The sequence below is a fragment of the Blennius ocellaris genome, assembly GCF_963422515.1.
Source record: "Blennius ocellaris genome assembly, chromosome: 10".
Lineage (NCBI taxonomy): Eukaryota > Metazoa > Chordata > Actinopteri > Blenniiformes > Blenniidae > Blennius > Blennius ocellaris.
The window spans coordinates 15,807,796-15,826,461 of record NC_137659.1 but is presented as its reverse complement, the minus strand read 5'-3'; the positions used below and the strand labels follow the sequence as shown (position 1 = coordinate 15,826,461).

General features: G+C 46.5%; 1 protein-coding gene across 2 annotated transcripts; it reads left to right on the top strand.

Annotated features, from left to right (window-relative positions):
- The first annotated feature begins 697 nt into the window (after positions 1-697).
- chd8 (chromodomain helicase DNA binding protein 8) lies at positions 698-18,056 on the top strand. 2 transcript variants are annotated; one of them, XM_080503481.1, is made up of 39 exons: positions 698-766; positions 2,467-3,552; positions 3,932-4,231; positions 5,059-5,172; positions 5,262-5,758; positions 5,878-5,989; positions 6,429-6,632; positions 6,839-6,907; positions 6,985-7,040; positions 7,128-7,245; positions 7,326-7,409; positions 7,535-7,672; positions 8,021-8,142; positions 8,412-8,655; positions 8,736-8,912; positions 9,012-9,155; positions 9,327-9,425; positions 9,767-9,926; positions 10,111-10,321; positions 10,429-10,624; positions 10,805-10,975; positions 11,073-11,363; positions 11,493-11,713; positions 11,798-12,000; positions 12,091-12,247; positions 12,328-12,417; positions 12,522-12,625; positions 12,713-12,836; positions 12,944-13,019; positions 13,136-13,407; positions 13,604-13,833; positions 14,030-14,710; positions 14,794-14,900; positions 15,002-15,223; positions 15,407-15,502; positions 15,602-15,715; positions 15,804-15,905; positions 15,992-16,096; positions 16,809-18,056. In XM_080503481.1, exons 2-39 carry the CDS (start codon positions 2,566-2,568, stop codon positions 17,181-17,183), a joined length of 7,773 nt encoding a protein of 2,590 aa, XP_080359607.1. In that variant the 5' UTR covers positions 698-766; positions 2,467-2,565; the 3' UTR covers positions 17,184-18,056. The 2 variants fall into 2 exon arrangements, with proteins under 2 accessions (XP_080359607.1, XP_080359606.1); XM_080503480.1 differs by having other exon boundaries at positions 6,426-6,632.
- Positions 18,057-18,666: the final 610 nt, after the last annotated feature.

Sequence of the window (18,666 nt, the reverse complement as noted above, 5' to 3'; positions counted from 1 at the left end):
CGTGTGTAAATGGCCCCGCAGATTGATCAGAAAATGAAAACGTTCAAATTAACGCTGATATTGATATTTAAGTGAAGAATCGGTAGAGGGAGCCAAAGTCTGACTTCACCGTCCAGAATCGCTCTTTAAAAAAGACACGGACCATCACGTTGTCCATCGACAGAAAGCTGTTATCATATTTCTGTTACGTTAGTAACCCCTCATAACCTTAATTTGTGCCCTTGCAGTCTGCTAGTATATTTACAGAGTGTGCGGGGAAGCGCCAAGCAGGTCTTCATTCATTTATTCATGTGTGTTTATTGCTGAACTGAGGCCACAGTAATAAAACACTGATAAACACAGCGTCTTATTTACAATCGGCTTTGATGCGTGTACACGTCGTTCCCTCTCAGAAATGTCTAAAATATAATGATCCCCCCCCATTCAGCCCCCTGAAGGCGCGCTCTTTCTTAATGGAAACAGTAATGTTGAAGATCACCGAGTCAAATGAACCCAGCTAGGCCGCATTTATTGTTCTCTCAACCAAACTACGAGCTCCCCATCCCGCCCAGAAGCTGCTGGACACATGACGGATCGACGGCTCGGCAAATAAAAACAGCTTATGCAGCCGGCACGGGTGGAAACTAACCAATGAGCTCCGAGAGGCTCCGAGGGGCACGCTCCGTACGCTTTCTGTGGCAGAATGTTAGTTCCTGCTCTTCCCTGGCCGTTTCCTGTAATCGTACAGTGTTGTGAGACGGAGAAAGCCATGTGTGTCGATGCAAAGGTAAATTTAGCACCCCGAAATTATTACCGTGAGAGTTGAGGCAGTGGATGTGATGGGTATTCCCACGTATTTTCGCCGAAAAATAGACGCGGGGCAAGCGAAAGAGCAACGCGGCCTAACCTGTGTCTGAACGTTGTCGGGCAATGGTTATTGTGGCACGTTGCTTTGGTTTGGTCCGGTTTGTTGATGAGATCGAAGGAGTCCGGCGCACTCGGTGGTTCGTAGTAGGGGGCAGAAGAGCGATATAAATGCCCCAAACATCGAGTTCCTGAGCCCGAGTGTGCCCCAGGTGACACACACGCAGTTTGTGATCGGCACACTTTGGTGGCGGTGCTAATGCTAACAGACGGTTTTGTAGAGAGAGAGACTGCAGTCCGACCTGAGGGGAAGCATCCCACCTCTCCAGCATCAGTACCCTCCACCTCTGGCTCAACTACCAACTATCTACACTAACTGAATCACCTCCTGACGATTTACCCTCATCTATTACGTCTAAAAATGACCAAATTGTGCATTTATGTTCATCTCTGAGACCTTAAATGCGAGGCATGCTACACCGCTGTAAACTTTTCTGTTCGGGGTGGCAATGTGTGTTGTTCCAGTCTCTAAAACCACATGCAGTCTATAGATTTCAGGCTTTTTATGCGGTTATTACGTAGTTTATCAAACTAAATCACACTTGAATTGGCTTTGCAGTGCTCAGAACTCGTACAAACTGGACATGTTCAGCTGGGATGGACACAGTAGTTTAATAGTTGTGAATTTCAGTGAAGTGTGTGTATTGTTTGCTTTTTTTTGGTTCTACTCAGAAATTTAATTCACCTTGTTTATATTGATCTTCATGAAAAAGCCAAGGTCACAAAAACAAACGGGTTATTTTGATTATTGAATTTATTCAGATATATTTACAACACATATACATAATATAGTTGTGAAATGGAATTTAAACCTTACGAATAGAAGCCTGAATACTAAAAGATGATGCAAATTTCAGAAAATACTTAGAACTATGCCCTTAATTTATTTTGCAATATTTGAAATGAGGAATATTTAACTTCATTGATCCCACTTTATAGACTGCAGGTTCAAGTTCTCCTAAAATAATCGGGGCCATTTGTACAGAGTTATCAAGCTTATTCTAAACCTCCACCCCTTTGTAAACAACACTAAAACATGAACAGATATTGTACCTCTTCCAAATTACACCTTTTATATTATTATACCTAAACGTGTGTACAGAGCAACAAAATGTCAGTGATCGGTCAATGTCATAACACTCCTTAGTTTCTTTGAAAGATAATGTTGAGTTCTATAAGCAAGCTTGTAAGTGAATCTCTTATTACTGATAATACACCTTGTTGTGACACTGGTCACGTTGGCCTCAAGACCCGGTGCTGTGGTTTAAGTCAGTGTAGCTCCTATCAGAACAGTCGATGTCGAGCAATGATTTTTCAACACGTACTAAAATTGCTCACTGCATTTTAATGTATAGAGTTGATGAGAACATTGGACAGGCGGTTTTGCCGAAATTAATTGCTTTTCTTTAAATGTAAGGACTTGGAAAGATTACTGCAAATACACATTTAGTTTCCGGCCTGGTAATTTTTTTCAGTCGATAGATACTGTATATAATGATATGAGCATCCTTTTAACAAAAACTTGTGTTAAATTTATTTTTCTCTTTTTTTTTACCCCCCCAGTTTATTTAAAGGTTGAAAAAGGATTGGACGACGACTACTTAGCTTTCATCCCAGAGTCTTTTCAACATTGTGCCCATCTCCCTGTGTGGAGTGGGCAAGATGGCAGATCCCATTATGGACCTCTTTGAGGACACTCCCCTCTTCAACCTGGATGCCCTGCCTGATGACTCCTTCACTCAGGGCTCGTCGGATCCGGTGGAGGAAGCACTCAAGCTGGCTTTGGGCCAGGTGGATCCACCGGCTGAGCCGGAGCCCACCCCTGAGCTTACGGTCAACACAGGCCTTGCCGTTTCTGTAGCAGCTCCTGCCATCCCAGACCCTGCCCCTGTTCAAGTCCCCATACAACAGCCAATGCCAGTGGTGACTGCCCAGACTGTTTCCATAGCTGCCACTCCTGCCGTCGCCCCAAATCCTGCTCCTGCCCCTGTCGCCACCATTGTTGATAATGTACCTCAAATACAAGCCCAGGCTACCATACCTATTGTCAGCAATGCCGGTGGCGCCACCAGTAGCACTGTCCTGCTCAGCTCGCCCGTTCAAACTCTGACTGTTTCAAGTTCCCCGGCGACCACCACGGCCACCACACAGCAGCTCACACAGATAACTCACCAGCTCACTCCTCAGCAACTCGCCGCCATCACGCAGCAGGCTGGTGGTAAAATTGTCATTCTCAAGGGTCCCCAGGGTCAAGCCCAGGTGCTGCAGACTGTGTCAGGGGCCACAGGGCAGAATAGCGGAAAGGTCATCCGTCTGTTGTCCGGTACTCCTCTCAAGCCCGGTGTTTCCATTCTGCAAGGGGGGACACTCTTGAATCAGGCGAGCCCTGGACAAGCTCAAGTAAAAGTGGGTGCGGCTGGCGTCCAGAGGCTGCTGCAGTCCCCTAACGGGCCAGTGAAGCAGGTGTTGCTCACTTCCATGCCCCAGCAGGGGCAAGGGCAGACGGTCCAGGTCCAGATTCCAGCCCAAGCGCAGATAGCTCAAGTCCAACCACAGGCCCAGATCCAGGTACAGCAGCAAGGCCAAGCGGCTCAGATCCAAGTCCAGGGACAAGTGCAACTCCAGCCGGCCATGCAGGCCCAAACACAGGTAAGCAAGACGTATTTTGCCTCTACTTTCAGAGTACATGGTGTCAGATTAACAGCAGGTGATACTGGGTGTAACGGTCCCTAATCCGGATCCCATAGCGCCCGTGCCGTCCATGTTTTAGATGTTGCCCTACTCCAACACAGCTGATTCTCACAACTGAGTCCTCACCAAACCTTTGACAAGCCTGGTTAATGATGCATTCATTGGCATCAGGTGTGTTGAAGCCACACTAACTCAGAACCAGGGTTGGGGAAAACTGCTCTGGTGTGCTCCTTGGCTGATTTTGCAGATTGTTTTGAGTTGTAATTCAATTTTTTTTTTTTTTTATGACTGCATAAATCATAAGCCTTACTCTGTGTGTGTGTGTGTGTGATTTCAGGGTGGTGAAGCAAAGCGTATCACTCTAGTCCTCCAGCAGCCCTCCCAGGCCACGCCAGCAAGTCAGGCTATTACGGGCCAGCAGGTCACACAGGTCCACACAGCACAAGCGGGGCAACAGCCCCAGACTCCAACGAGACTGGTGCTGGGTCAACTCCCTGGTGGCAAACTGGTGCTTCAGGGAAGCCAGCTCGCGGCCTTAACCCAGGCTCGGGCCGCCGGCCAGGCTGGAGGGCAGCCCAAAGTCCTCACGATTCAGCTGCAGGTTCAGCAGCAGCCGAACCAACAAGGAGGAGTTAAGGTGAGAATGGAGCGAGGAGTTCTTAGATATTCATTGCTCCCACTTGTGGTCCAGAGGTACTCGGTGAAAACAGCCGTGTGTCTCTATGTTTGAGGGACGCAAAGCAACAATCGGATAAAGAAAATGATCAGTGTGAGAAAGAATATGCCTGAATCTCGTGTTTGCCATTGGTTGTTTAAACCGCAAGATGTTGAATTCAAGCAGTGTGAAGGCAAAATCCTAATGGGAGTTAGTGGGAACTGTCTGTTCATGCAGTTCTGTTTTGTTTTTTTGGGGGGGAGGGGGTCCATTCAGGCTTTGCATATTCTTGTTCATTATATGAGGTTTGAAAACGGTTGTCCCTTGCCTCATGTTTTCAGTGATATCCAGCAGTAATGTCTAATTTATTGTCACGTGTCATAATTCGCACGAGTCTTGCTCAAACAAAAGTCCCTCTGCCTTGTTCAAGTGTTATATAAATGTGTTTTGGTTGGGCTGATTTGTTGTTTTCTGCAATAGTGGTAGAAATCATCTCAAAGCAACATGGCAGTGGGGCTGGGGGAAAGTTTGCTTACCATAATCTCTTGTAATCTGTGGTTTATGGACGTTTTCATATTGTTTTTACCTTACTCAGCATAATGTTTTAATGAAAAAGACGGTTTGCCGTCCAAGGTGTCTTCTACTGTTATGATCTAACTTTTCCTCACAAGTTTTTTTGTGTTTCTTATATTAAAACTACTACCAGATTTTACTACTGATTTAGTTTACAATTATACTAGTGCTCTCTTAAATATGAAAGAAAATTTCAAATGATCACATGTCTCGACGTGTCTCTCCTATACTTCCAGTACCAGCTGGTTTCCGGGACTGGCGGTGCTGGCAGCCCACAGGTGTTGCAGATATCCCAGGGTCAAGGTGGACAGAGGGTTGCAGTCCCGCTCAAAATGCTCCTACAGCCACAGGTCGGCCTCCAGTCCTGCATGTCCGTTGTATTCCTATACGCATCAAGTTGAGTGCTAAAAATAAACGTAACCGTTCTCTTTCACTCAAGACGAGCTCGGCCACGTCTGCTGGTGGCACAGTGTCGGTGGTGAAGGTCATCAACACTTCAGCAGCAGGTCCCTCCGCGACGACCACCACTCCGTCTCAGGCCATCCGCATCTCCAAGGCTCCGGGCGAGACTGCGTCTGTGCGACGGGTCGAGATCCTGTGCAAGCAAGAGAAGGCGAACCGCATCGTGGCCGAAGCAATAGCCCGGGCCAAAGCACGAGGCGAAAAGAACCTGCCCAGAGTCTTAAACCAGGATGAGCTTCCCAATACCCAGACCTCCCCTGAGGTGGGGGGCACCCTGACTGTGGTGTCTGCGAAGAAAAAGAGCAGTAGCGGAGGAAGCAAAAAGAAAAGTCCTCTCGGTGGAGGGGCAGTATCCAAGATTGCAGGGGGTGGCGACAGAAAGAGTAAAATGAAAACACAAGCGGCATCAACCACTGCGTCTGGAGGAGGAATACCTGGGGCGAGCAACAAAAGTAAAAGCAAGACAAAGACCAAGTAAGTCATGTCGTTAGGAGGAGTAATTGACTTAAGGGTTTTTATGTTCTTGTCTTTTCATGTTATTCCGCACCTTTTTAAATGCTGTCTTTTGGGGGGGTTTTTTCCTTTGTCTACAGCACCATTACTCTAGTGGGAGCAAAAAAGAAGAAGAGAAATGCGTCTTCAGACCACTCTGATGGGGAATTAAGCCCTGCCTCACCTGCTGCACTGGACGATGACATGATCATGGTAAAATTGCACAATCTGATTGTGTGTCAACAAACAAAAGCATTCCGCAGTCTGTATAGAGACAATTTACTTCTCTCGGTGTGGGAGACTGTTTCTTCAAAATGTAGACTTTCAACACGTGACCTGCTTTGACGTTTCCGTAACGGCCTTACTTGTTCAGTGTTACACACGCTCTGATATGTGACCAACTAGTTCAGGCAGAAGAGTAAGCAGGGTGATCGGCCTGATCAGTGTAACTCCAATCACCAGTAATCGTAGGATTAAGGTGATGTTGCTCATTAGGAAGTGGGATTGCAGTTGTTGCGTTTGTCTGAGTTTCATCTGTTAAAACATTCATCTGAAGATTGAAATATTTAGTTTCAGAAACTATCAGTCATTATGTGAACCTCTGTCAACAGAAAGGTGGAATTAACTCGATTCTCTTTCTTCTGGCTAGAAGAGGCGCTCCAATCGTGTGGTGAAGAGGAAGAAGTACACAGAGGACCTGGATATCAAGATAACAGATGACGAAGATGAACAAGAGGATGTAGATGTTACTACAACAGCAGCAGCCGTGGCCTCCATCAGTGGGGGAACAGCAGCGCAGCTCAAGCAGGAAATGGAGCTGGATGGTGATGGACTTCCCAGCATGCAGTTCTTTGTGGTGAGAATTTGTTATTGTAAGGAATCTATTTTGTCCGTCTGGACAGTCAATTTTGTGAGACGATGTTTTCTGGGTGGAACTTTTGCAGTGTTCAGTGGAAAGGGAATAATGGTTTGGGGCCCAAAATGTTTTTTCGATTACACAGTTTGTATGCATCAAGTGTATTTTCTTAAAGGTTTATGCAGATAATCTTTTGAATTTTACAGGAAAATCCAAGTGAAGAAGATGCTGCGATTGTGGACAAAGTGCTGTCCATGAGACTAGCCAAGAAAGAAGTATGTATATTACTCTCTTGACCCACTGTAATACTTTTGTTCAAATCTCTGAATCATATAATCTATTTGTGTTCCAGGTTTCTCCAGGCCAGTATATCAATTCGGAGGAATTCTTTGTAAAATACAAAAACTAGTAAGTTTCGCGGTCTTGACGTTTGACATGTGCTTGAGGGCCACAAGCAAGTAATCCACGAGTACAACCTTCCGTTTCTTTTTTCAGTTCATACTTGCACTGTGAGTGGGCCACTATGGAGCAGCTGGAGAAAGACAAACGAATTCACCAGAAGATCAAGAGGTTCAAAACCAAACATGCACAAATGAGGCACTTCTTCCAGGAGGTGAGCAGGAGCCACGCCGAGGACTCGCGTTGTGCTTGTAGCTGCTTAAACTACAGCCTCTTGTCATTATTTTTTCTTAGGATGAGGAGTCTTTCAACCCAGACTACGTGGAGGTGGACAGGATTTTGGATGTGTCCCACAGTATAGACAAGGATAACGGCGAGGTGAGACCCTTGTTTTGAAATCCTGTCCAAAAGACACGTTTTCTCTGCGTTTGTAATGAAGCATTAGAATTTCAGTGGCTGAAATGCTTGTTGTACAAACTAAGCTTCCCCCTCGTCCCCTCCAGCCCGTCATCTACTATTTGGTGAAGTGGTGTTCACTGCCGTACGAAGACGCCACGTGGGAACTGAAGGAAGACGTGGATGAAGGCAAAGTCGAAGAGTTCAGCAAAATCCAAGACCGACAACCTCGCCTGAAAAGAGCGGTGAGCAGTTTAATGGCAATGTGATGTTTAGAATGAGTTCATTTACAAACCTGTGCACTCGTGGCTGAAAGTTGATGCAGTGGAGAAATAAATTGAATGCAAACAGATCCTTGCATGTATTCTTGTTTAAGTGATTCCAATGTAAGAACCATGTTCCTGACATTTGCATTATTATGGACGGATGCCATTCTTTTTTGTCAGTTAAAATGTAGTCATGTACATCGTTAGCATGTGTTCTTGTAAACAACAACAGAAGCAAGATTCACGTGACGGGGAATATCTAAAGTGATGGAAGTACAGCTACGTTTGCCATTCTTGGCATCAGTTTTTTTGTTTCTCTTTCCACAGGCGCGACCTGCAGCTGCTTCATGGAAGAAGTTGGAGGAGACCAGAGAGTACAAGAACGGCAACATACTGAGAGAATATCAGCTGGAAGGAGTCAACTGGTTGCACTTCAACTGGTACAACAGGTATTTATCACACGCATGACACACATTCACTGGTAAATATTATTGCATTATTTATTTTTCTGTAAAATGTTATTAGCGTTTTTGTGTATGACGTCTGTGAAGTATAATTACAATTGTTGCTATTTCAGTTTTAAATTTGTGAGCTATAATGCAATTCAAATAAATGTATATTTAAGAACACAAAGTGTGGCTGTTAAATCATTCATTTGCTTGAGGGATATTAAAATCTTTGAGGCATCGGTGTTCATGAAGTTTCTTTTGTCTATCAGGCAGAACTGTATACTGGCAGATGAGATGGGCCTTGGAAAGACCATCCAGTCTATCGCGCTGCTGTCGGAGGTCTATGCTGCTGGTCTACAGGGCCCCTTCTTGGTCATTGCCCCGCTTTCCACCATCACCAACTGGGAGAGGGAATTCTCCACGTGGACAAACATGAACGCCATCGTTTACCACGGCAGCCTTGCCAGCCGGCAAATGATCCAACAGTACGAGATGTACTGCAAAGACGAGAAGGTGCCGGTTGAGAGTTTGCATTGACGAACTGGACTGATTTATTGGATGACCTTGAATTAAACTATCCGTGTTGTGTACAGGATCACTTGATCCCCGGCGCGTACAAGTTTGATGCCCTCATCACAACCTTCGAGATGGTGTTGTCGGATTGCCCAGAACTACGGGAGATCTCCTGGCGCTGCGTGATCATCGACGAGGCCCACCGCCTCAAGAACCGCAACTGTAAGCTGTTGGACAGCTTGAAGATGCTCGACCTGGTGAGTGCACCGCAGCTGCGATATTCGTTTTAGTTCCCCTCGGCGACGTTGTCTTTGCCAGACACGGGCAGAAAGGTTGAGGTGCGTTGTCTCTTCCAGGAACACAAAGTGTTGTTGACTGGCACTCCTCTTCAAAACACCGTGGAAGAACTCTTCAGCCTGCTTCACTTCCTGGAGCCTGCTCAGTTCCCCTCTGAAACGGAGTTTCTTCGAGACTTCGGAGACCTCAAAACAGAGGAACAGGTGTGTTTTGCACACTGCATCTTTGCTCTTACTCCAAGAATTACACGCACATGAGTGGCCAGTCGTTGTCTTTTTTTAATTTATTTTAATTTCATACCTGATGAGCTCGTTGTGATAGATTTGTAAACTGGTAAGCTACCAGTGAACAAGTGCTCTGTTTTGCTCCCTCAGGTTCAGAAGCTGCAAGCAATCTTGAAACCCATGATGTTACGGAGGCTAAAGGAGGATGTTGAAAAGAACCTGGCACCCAAACAGGAAACCATTATTGAGGTCAGTTTTAAGAACTCGGGATTCACTCAGTTGTCATAATATTTCATTAAGCATTTTTATTCCATACCGCTTTTTTATATAATGAGTACAAGTACTAACCTATAGATTCTTGCCTCTACAGAGACTCCATACAAGTATTTATTAAATGTCTTTGTCAAATTCAAACTCCATACATAAACAATCTGCGTATGGAGGTATCCGTTGGGTGTACAGACATTTTCACACGACACCCAAGAGATGCATGAAGACAAACTGTTATACTGATACTTTTAATCGCCAACAGTCAGAATAAATGGTTTTTGATTACTGGGTCAATAAACTGCATGTTTTTTTGCCACCAGGTTGAGTTGACGGATGTCCAGAAGAAGTATTATCGAGCCATCCTGGAGAGGAACTTCAGCTTCCTGAGTTTGGGGGCAAACAGCAACAGTAATGTCCCCAATCTGCTGAACACTATGATGGAGCTCCGCAAGTGCTGCAACCACCCCTACCTCATTAATGGTAATTTAATTTGTTGTACTTTTTCTTCCATTTCTGATTTTATTTTTGTCTCTGTATGTATTGGATACATTGGCCGTAGTTTTTTTTTTTTTCTGAATGCTGGTTTTGCTGTCACAACCTTGTGCTTTATTATCTATGCTTGCAATTTTATTTAAACTTGTGGCTATATTTTTGTCTTCTTCAGGTGCAGAGGAGAAAATCGTAGCAGAGTTGCGGGAGGTATATGACCCCATGGCCTCCGACTTCCATTTGCAGGCTCTTATTCGGTCGGCTGGCAAGCTGGTGCTACTGGACAAGCTGCTGCCTCGTCTGAAGGCCGGTGGCCACAAAGTGCTGATCTTCTCCCAGATGGTGCGCTGCTTAGACATTCTGGAGGACTACCTCATCAACAAGAGGTATGAAGCTCTTTATGTCTGCAAAGATGTTGTTGTCAATTCTGATGATGGGTTCATGCAAGTATAACTGTTACTGGACTTGGAGATCATTTGTAATCGTTCCACAGATACCTGTACGAGCGAATTGATGGCAGAGTTCGCGGGAATTTGCGGCAGGCCGCCATCGACCGTTTCAGCAAGCCGGACTCTGATCGCTTTGTCTTCCTGCTGTGTACTCGTGCTGGCGGCCTGGGCATCAACCTCACTGCTGCTGACACTTGTGTTATTTTTGACTCTGACTGGAACCCTCAAAATGACCTGCAGGTATGAGGCCTTGCCTTATAGATGCTCTGTCAAGGTTTTTTTTACATGGGACTTTGAAGTTTTCCACATACCTTTCACCAATGGTGGTTGTAAACTTTATGGCCAAAATTTGAAACCCCTTGCAATTGGGGAAAAAAAGTTGTTTCTGTCGTTTTGAATCTCCTTTTGTTTTTATTCCAGGCCCAAGCACGATGTCATCGTATTGGCCAGTCCAAGGCGGTCAAAGTATATCGTCTCATCACCAGGAATTCCTATGAGCGGGAAATGCTGGATAAAGCAAGTCTAAAGCTCGGTTTGGATCGGGCAGTCCTGCAAAGCATGAGTGGCAACAAAGACAGCAGTGTCAACGGGGTACAGATAGATCTATACAGCTAACTGTAGATTTACTCATCTGGACAAGTGCATCTTGTCTGATTTCTGTCTGTATGACTCTGCTTCGTTTCCTCAGATCCAGCAGTTCTCCAAAAAGGAGATAGAGGATCTCCTGCGCAAAGGAGCCTACGCTGCCATCATGGACGAGAATGACGAGGGCAGCAGGTTTTGCGAGGAGGATATTGACCAGATCCTTCAGCGAAGAGCCACGACCATCACCATTGAGAGCGAGGGCAAAGGTTCCACATTCTCCAAAGCCAGCTTTGTGGCCTCGGAGAACCGCAACGACATCGCCCTCGATGACCCCGAATTCTGGCAGAAGTGGGCCAAGAAAGCAGACATAGACATGGATTCCATCAATCGCAAAGTAAGGCTCTCATGCAATGCTCGTCTCGTAGCAGTGGTACTCTCTGTCCATTCGTGTCAACAGATACAGCAGATATGTGTATTGCTTCGAGTGATATTCGGCTCAATAAGCTGTGCTTCCTTCCGACAGAACACGCTTGTGATTGACACTCCCAGGGTTCGAAAGCAGACCCGTCAGTTTTCCACTTTACGTGGAGAAGGTGGAGACATTTCTGATTTGGACAGTGATGACGAATATCCACCGGCCAATTCCAGACAGTCTCGTTCCTCACGCCGCGCTGACCGCCACAGTGGAGGTGGTTATGGTCGCACTGACTGTTTCCGGGTGGAGAAACACCTGCTTGTTTATGGGTACGAAGACCATATTTGTATTTATTGGGTGGGGGGTTTGTCTTTCAGTCTGTCCTTATTTCCCCCGTTTCTGATCCTCTGCAGTTGGGGTCGCTGGAGAGACATATTGTCCCACGCGAGATGTAAGCGGCGTCTGAGCGAACGCGATGTGGAGACGATCTGCCGCGTCATCCTGGTCTTTTGTCTCATCCACTATCGTGGAGATGAGAACATCAAGAGCTTCATTTGGGAACTCATCACACCGCCCGAGAATGGCAAAGAACCCCAAACACTACTCAACCACTCTGGTATGTAGCTGCAGGATGATTCACTCAGAAAAACACGTTGATTCAGTAAATCAGTGAAAATTATTAAAATTTTTGTGTTTCCCGGCCCAGGCTTGTCTATTCCTGTTCCAAGAGGCAGGAAGGGGAAAAGAGTGAAAGCCCAGAGCACGTTTGACATTCAGAAGGTCGAGTGGATTCGCAAGTACAACCCTGACACCCTGCTCCTCGACGACAGCTACCGCAAGCACCTCAAGCACCAGTGCAACAAGTTGGTTAACTCCAGACTACTGTGCCGTCATGTGCTGTCGTCATAGCTCTGTTGGTAAACCCTCCTGTCTCCATTGTCAGGGTGTTGCTGAGGGTCCGAATGCTCTACTACCTGAAACAGGAAGTGATCGGTGAACATGCCGATTCTGTCCTGAAAGGGGCCGATATCAGGTATCTAACAATTCCCGATATCGTCGTAGTAAAGTCTGCACAGTTTCACTTTCAGGCGCTCCCACGGGTGAACAATAATTAAAAAAATTTTTTTATTTTGACAGGGATGTTGACATCTGGATGCCTGAGATGGAGCAGCTGGAGGTGCCTGCAGGATGGTGGGACTCGGAGGCTGACCGATCTCTGCTCGCTGGGGTTTTTAAACATGGTGGGTTTCACTCCGTCACATAATATGAACGGCGTTAAACTTTTGTAATGACAAAAGTTCTTGTGCTTTGTTTTGTCCGTTACCCAGGTTATGAAATGTACACCACCATGCGTGCGGATCCATGCCTCTGCTTCCTGGAAAGAGCTGGTCGACCTGATGACAAGGCCATCGATGCCGAGCAGCAGACTGGTGACGCTGAGCTGGGAGACGAGTACGGTTTTTTTTGGCTAGCATAGCTGGTAGCAGTTTTGTGTACGTTTTTATTTATTAAGGTTCTCCGGTCTCATTTCACTGAACCTCTACAACATGTTCGTGCAGGACTGAGTATGATAAATATGCAGAGGATCCGGAGTTTAAGCCTGCGTCAAGGCACACCAAAGACCTTTTTGATGAGGTATGACCTCTTCCCATTTATTTGTCAGCAATAGTCGGCACATGTCAGAGAACGTTCCAACAATCGTACCTATAAAGGTAAAATTGCTAATACATTTTCTTGATTGCGCCCTGCAGCCTGATTCTATGAACGTGGAGGAGGAGATTTCTGTGGAGGACAAAGCGGGACCAGTGGTCACAGAAAGCTTAAGCAGCCAGAGCAGTTCGAGCAGCTGGCCCTCGAGCTCGTCTCTCACGGCCAGGTTGCGCCGGCTGATCACAGCTTTCCAACGCAGCTACAGACAGGAGCAGCTGAAGATCGAAGCTGAGGCCAAGGGCGATCGCAGACGCAGGCGATGCGAACAGGCCAGCAAGCTAAAAGAAATCGCACGACAGGAACGTCAGCAAAGGTAACCTTTTGTCTTCACTCTTTTTTTTTAATATTCATTATTATATAAATATTCTCGACTTTGAGTTCGGTGTATTAAGCCATGAATTCATCAGCTATCTGCAACAATCATAACATTATATATCTGAAGTGAATGAGAAAAAAGAAACTTTAAGAAATTGCATTGTTAATGATTTTTTTTTTTCTATATCATGAAGGTGGACAAGACGAGAAGAATGCGATTTCTATCGCGTCGTATCCACTTTTGGGGTGGAGAAAATCAAAAAGGAACCCGGCGTCCCAGAAGGCGAGCCAGAATTTGAGTGGGCCCGTTTCCGTACTTTTGCTCGTCTGGACAAAAAGACCGACGAGAGCCTCAGTCGATACTTCCGATCCTTTGTCGCCATGTGCCGGAGAGTGTGCCACCTCCGCCCAGGTCGCGGCGAAGGTAACTTAATACAGTGTGAAGATGAAGTTGTCAGGTTCACTGCTCAGAACTCATTGCATGTACTCTTATTTACCAAATAAGTTAATTTTGTTGAGATTCTAGCTGTTCACATGTTGTCATAGCAGCATTGTATTGTATCCTCATTAGCAAAATTAGCTCTCGCACATTTCTACATCCGTCTTTTGCTCTCACCCAGATCCATCAGAGCTCACCCAAACGGTGGCGCCCATCACAGAGGAGCGAGCCTCCCGAACCCTTTACCGCATCAGCCTCCTGCGTCGCCTTCGTGAGCGAGTCCTCCCCCACCCCTCCCTGGAGGAGCGTCTGCCTCTCGCCCCAACGAGCTCCGAGCTGCCGGCTTGGTGGAACATAGCCGATCACGATCGTCAGCTAATGCTCGGCGCCTCCCTACACGGCGTCAGCCGCACTGAGCTTTCCATCTTCTCAGACCCGCAGTTCACTTTCAGTCAGGCCCGTGATGAGTTCGTCCAGAACCAGCAGGCTCCTCTTCCTCCGCCGCCGCCGCCTCCTCCTCCTCCGCCGCCTGCACCTCAGCCCCTGCCAGAACACCTCATGATGCTCAGCCCGCTGAAGCCTGAAGACGAGATACTGGAAGTGAAGGAGGAGGGCGCGGACGTGACGGCTCACTTGCTTGGCGGCGAAATGGGCGCAGACTTGCAGGTCGCCCCGCTGAGTCACCACGACGGCAAAATGCCCGGTCAGGATTGGACCTTCAAAAGGAACCGGGTGAGGGGAGAGCGGAGGAAGGGGGACGGAGCGTCGGATTCGGATTCAGATTCGGATTCGGGGTCGTCGTCCTCGGAGCGATCGGGCAGCAGCGACGACAGTGGAGAGAGTGAGGAGGAAGGAGAAGGAAGTGAGTTTGTGTTTCAAAAAAGACGACACGGCTGTGTCAAAGGAAAACCAGGTAGTTTATTAATGTTTTCTCTTGCTTCTCAGCCGGCATGAAGGTGTGCGACGTGGATGGAGATAGTAGTTTACTCTCCATGACGACTTCTCAGGATGGTCTTCCTCCTCCTGATCCCCTCAGAGTTGACTGGCCCAAGGTATTGAATGTCCATTCAGGTGCACGTTCTGTTTGAAGGCGGTACAGCCATGTGTTGGCTTTCTCCCGGTGTTTCACTGACTGTTTGGCCCGTTGTCGCAGGATCGCATATTGATCAACCGGCTGGACAATTTGTGCACACTGGTGGTGAGCGGCCAGTGGCCGTCAGGCCGGCGCTACGTGCCCGAGGCTCACCTCCACCCGAGCGCGGAGCTGACGGGCGATGACATGGCTTACATGAGGGTGATGCGTAAGCCCACTGGTATGCCCGGTGGCTTGGGTGCTGAGGGAGAGGATGGAGAGTTCACTGTAAAACTCCTCAAGGTAGGAAAAGAGAATTCTGATGTATATCTTGGTGCATTAATGAAGTCAGTGTAGCTTCGTATCGTGCATTTATTGCAAGGTGTGTTAAACTGTTTAGTCTTGGTTTCGTGTGAAGTAAGATTGGTACCCACGCTCTTTCGATCGTGGTTGAATTCAAGGCCTCCGTGTCTCTCGCTTCCCCAGGAGGAGGGTCTGAAGCTAACGTTCTCCAAGCAGGCGCTGATGCCCAATGGATCGAGTGGAGAGAGCAGCAGCCGCAAGAAGCGTAAAGACCAAGAGGTACATTTCCAGGTTTATGCGTCTTTCTCTGCGACACGTTGACCGTTGACCTGCTCCAAATTTCGCTGCCGACTTTGAGCTGTCATTTTTCCCTTCCAGTTCTCAGACTTCGATGGATTTCAGGATCCATTTGAGCGTACCCCTCGACGCAGGGACCCTCCCACATGGCTCAAAGAGAACCCAGATTACGAGGTAGAAGGAGATATGCTGGAGGTAAAATCCATGGCTATTATTCTTTGTTTCACGTTGACCCTTGTCCGTACGCTCGGATGCGCTTACGTGTTTTGACTCGTTTCTCCAGCTTCTTGTGAACAGAAGCAAGAGGAAGAGGAGGAGGAGGGCAGATAAAACTCCCACAGGGAGCGAGAAGGTCAAACTTATTAATATGAGGACAGGAAAGAAGGTGGGGGAAAGTTTGCTTGCATGTCCTGTTTTGACCGTACAAACCAAATAATCTCCGCTAACAAACATTTAAATGTTTCTCTGTAGGTCGGGGCTGCTTTCTGTCCGATGCTGCAAGACCTGAGAGAGTATCTTGAGGAGAATCCCGACAACGCTGTAGCACCAGAGTGGTCCGAAACCGTTCGAAACTCTGTACGTGTTCAAGATCACTGAATATTACTCGAATTCTCTGAAGTGTTGTGAAGCAAAACGTGACAGCAGGTTTTCTTTCTCACTAGTCAGGAGTGGAGATTTCTCTGAATCATAGTACCAGTTACACATTTTAATACCACAGATGGTAAAATATGTCTATACTACAATAGTATTTTGTATGCATTTCTGAACGCTGAAGTATTTGAACATTTGACCAATGCATTTGTTTTATGTCAAAATTACTTTTGATCTTTGTTGTGGACTAGAAAACAGAAGAATTTTCAAAAACAGAACAATTTATTCTAATTTGCATATCATTTTAGTACATTCTTGGACCTACTATTTCATAAGGATTTGAGGCACGACTAAATACATCCTGACAAACAATTTTTTTTAAAATTTGAACTTCATTACCATTAATGTCTGGATAACACTGTGAAGTTGCTCGAAGCTCAAAAAAGGGAAAAGTTGTATCTACACACACACAATTGAAAGCATAATAAACACGACACAGATTTTCTTTGGGTTAATGGCTCATCTTAAAAAATAAAATACCTTCACAAGGTTTTCGCTGTCGAAAGTTAGTTGTAACTGTCAGCTTATTTATGTGATCATAAATACAGACACTACTCATCTTCCCTTGAACACGTGTACTAATGTTGTATTTCTGCGACAATGATTTTAATAACGTCGACTCCTCCTTGCCTCTCAGGGCTTCCTGCCGGAGACCCTCTTCCACCGGTTGCTGACTGAGCACTCGGAGATCCCCAAGAAGAGCCGGCGCCGCCATCACCACCATCACCACCACCACCACCACCACCACCACACTCCAGAGCCCACCCCTGAAGACCCCAACCTGGACGGAGTTGAGGAGGAGACCCTGGTGTCGGATGGAGCCTACATGATGGACGAGGAGGACATCGAGACCTCCCATCACTTCCTCACCAGTCCGAACTTTGACGTGAAAATGGAAGGCGGCGATAGCCTTTCCCAAGGGGACTATGACAGCTCGGATCAAGAAGCGCTGTTGGACGATGTGATCATAGCACAGAAGGACTCTGACTCCTCATCAAGCTCGGAGGATTGACTGATCCTGCCTGAACACACCTGACTTGTCTCCTCTTGTCAAGATGAAACCAATGTTATTCTTCATTTATTTTTACTAATATGTATCAAAGATATGGAGAATGTTTTGTTGCTACTTTTATTCTTTTATTTTATAGGATTTTTCCTCGTGTCAGGAGCAAGTTTGCACCCATGTTTTTGTTTTTCCACATCACAATTGTGTTCCGAGTCTCTCCTTGATCTTCCTGGCTAACCTCTGACAAAGAATCTGAGCTTTGTTAATCATCGAGTCGTCTCTTCCTCCGAAACCTACAAATTCCCATCACATTCCCAGCGGTGACCAAAAGGGGACCCTCGCTGTACAGATACATTTTCTTATCTAAGAACCTCATAGCTGGTCCTCTCACGACATGAAACTGGACATGTGGTCTTAGCAGAGCCAGATCCCAACCCCCCCCCCCCAACCCGCCACCCCAACTTCGTTTGGTCAAATATTGTGTCCAGACAGCTCTGTGAATTATGAGGGGATACGGTGTGTGGACGTACTGTTCGTGTTTTCACTCTATGGGAGGGGCGTGGGTGGAGCGGGAGGGAGGGAAAGTGGTGTATTAGTTACTGAAGCAGCGCTAGGAGGATGGCTGTAATGTACAATGTAGAGCTGGTCAGTGGTGTACTATGGTGCAAAGATGACGGCAATGAATTACTATTCTTGTTTCATGACCTGACTGTATCTGTGATATGAATAACAGCAAACTACAGTGAAAACAATTTTGTGTGTATTAGTGTTTTTCACCAAGCAGAAGCAATAACGAGGTTTTCTGTTTGTATACAAAACCCTTGTCCTTTTCTGAGTTGTTTGCAAATTGTGTCCGAATTACAAAAGTAATGCCCAACATCTAGAGCTATTCCCATTTATTTTACACCGCAGACTTGACACACCCTATGCTAACAAACGGGATTATGTGGAGAAAAACAATTCAATCTCGAGCGAATATAAACATGACTTTTTTTGTCTATTTCACTTTTTTTGTGAAGTCGTTGGATCCGTTACACTTTTTGATGAAATGGTACTTTTGAAGGAACGGCAAATAATGTGCCAACTGAGCTGCAACGCTACTCTTAAGTTTGAATAACGGAAAACCCCTGTGCCGGGGAGTAACCGAAACTCCCGCACCAGTTGCATGAAACACCTGCAGGAGACTCTCGCGAGGGAGTCGACATGACCTTGGAACATCCCAGACACACGAGTGTTCCTCTCTGGCTTCTCCGGGTGAAACGACACAGTTTCATCACGCTGGGACGTCCGATCTCAGTTGGCAAGACGTCTATACCAGACTGACCAATTGCGAAAAGACCAACCCAATGTTGGGGCGAGGCTGACGTCCTGAAGAAAAACTGATCCGGGAAGTTCAACACAGTTTTTTTGGGGGGTGTCCTCCAGCGTGAGTTCACTTAGTGTCCAGTGCTGCACATTGCATTTGGCTATACATTTACTCAAATAAATG

Bases quoted from the DNA above. Each gene is read 5' to 3' on its own strand.
- chd8 (XM_080503480.1), top strand. From the start codon at position 2,566: ATGGCAGATCCCATTATGGACCTCTTTGAGGACACTCCCCTCTTCAAC. The intron at 12,837-12,943 runs GTACGGTTTTTT...ATGTTCGTGCAG, and splicing joins GACGCTGAGCTGGGAGACGA to GACTGAGTATGATAAATATG. The intron at 15,906-15,991 runs GTGGGGGAAAGT...GTTTCTCTGTAG, and splicing joins ATATGAGGACAGGAAAGAAG to GTCGGGGCTGCTTTCTGTCC.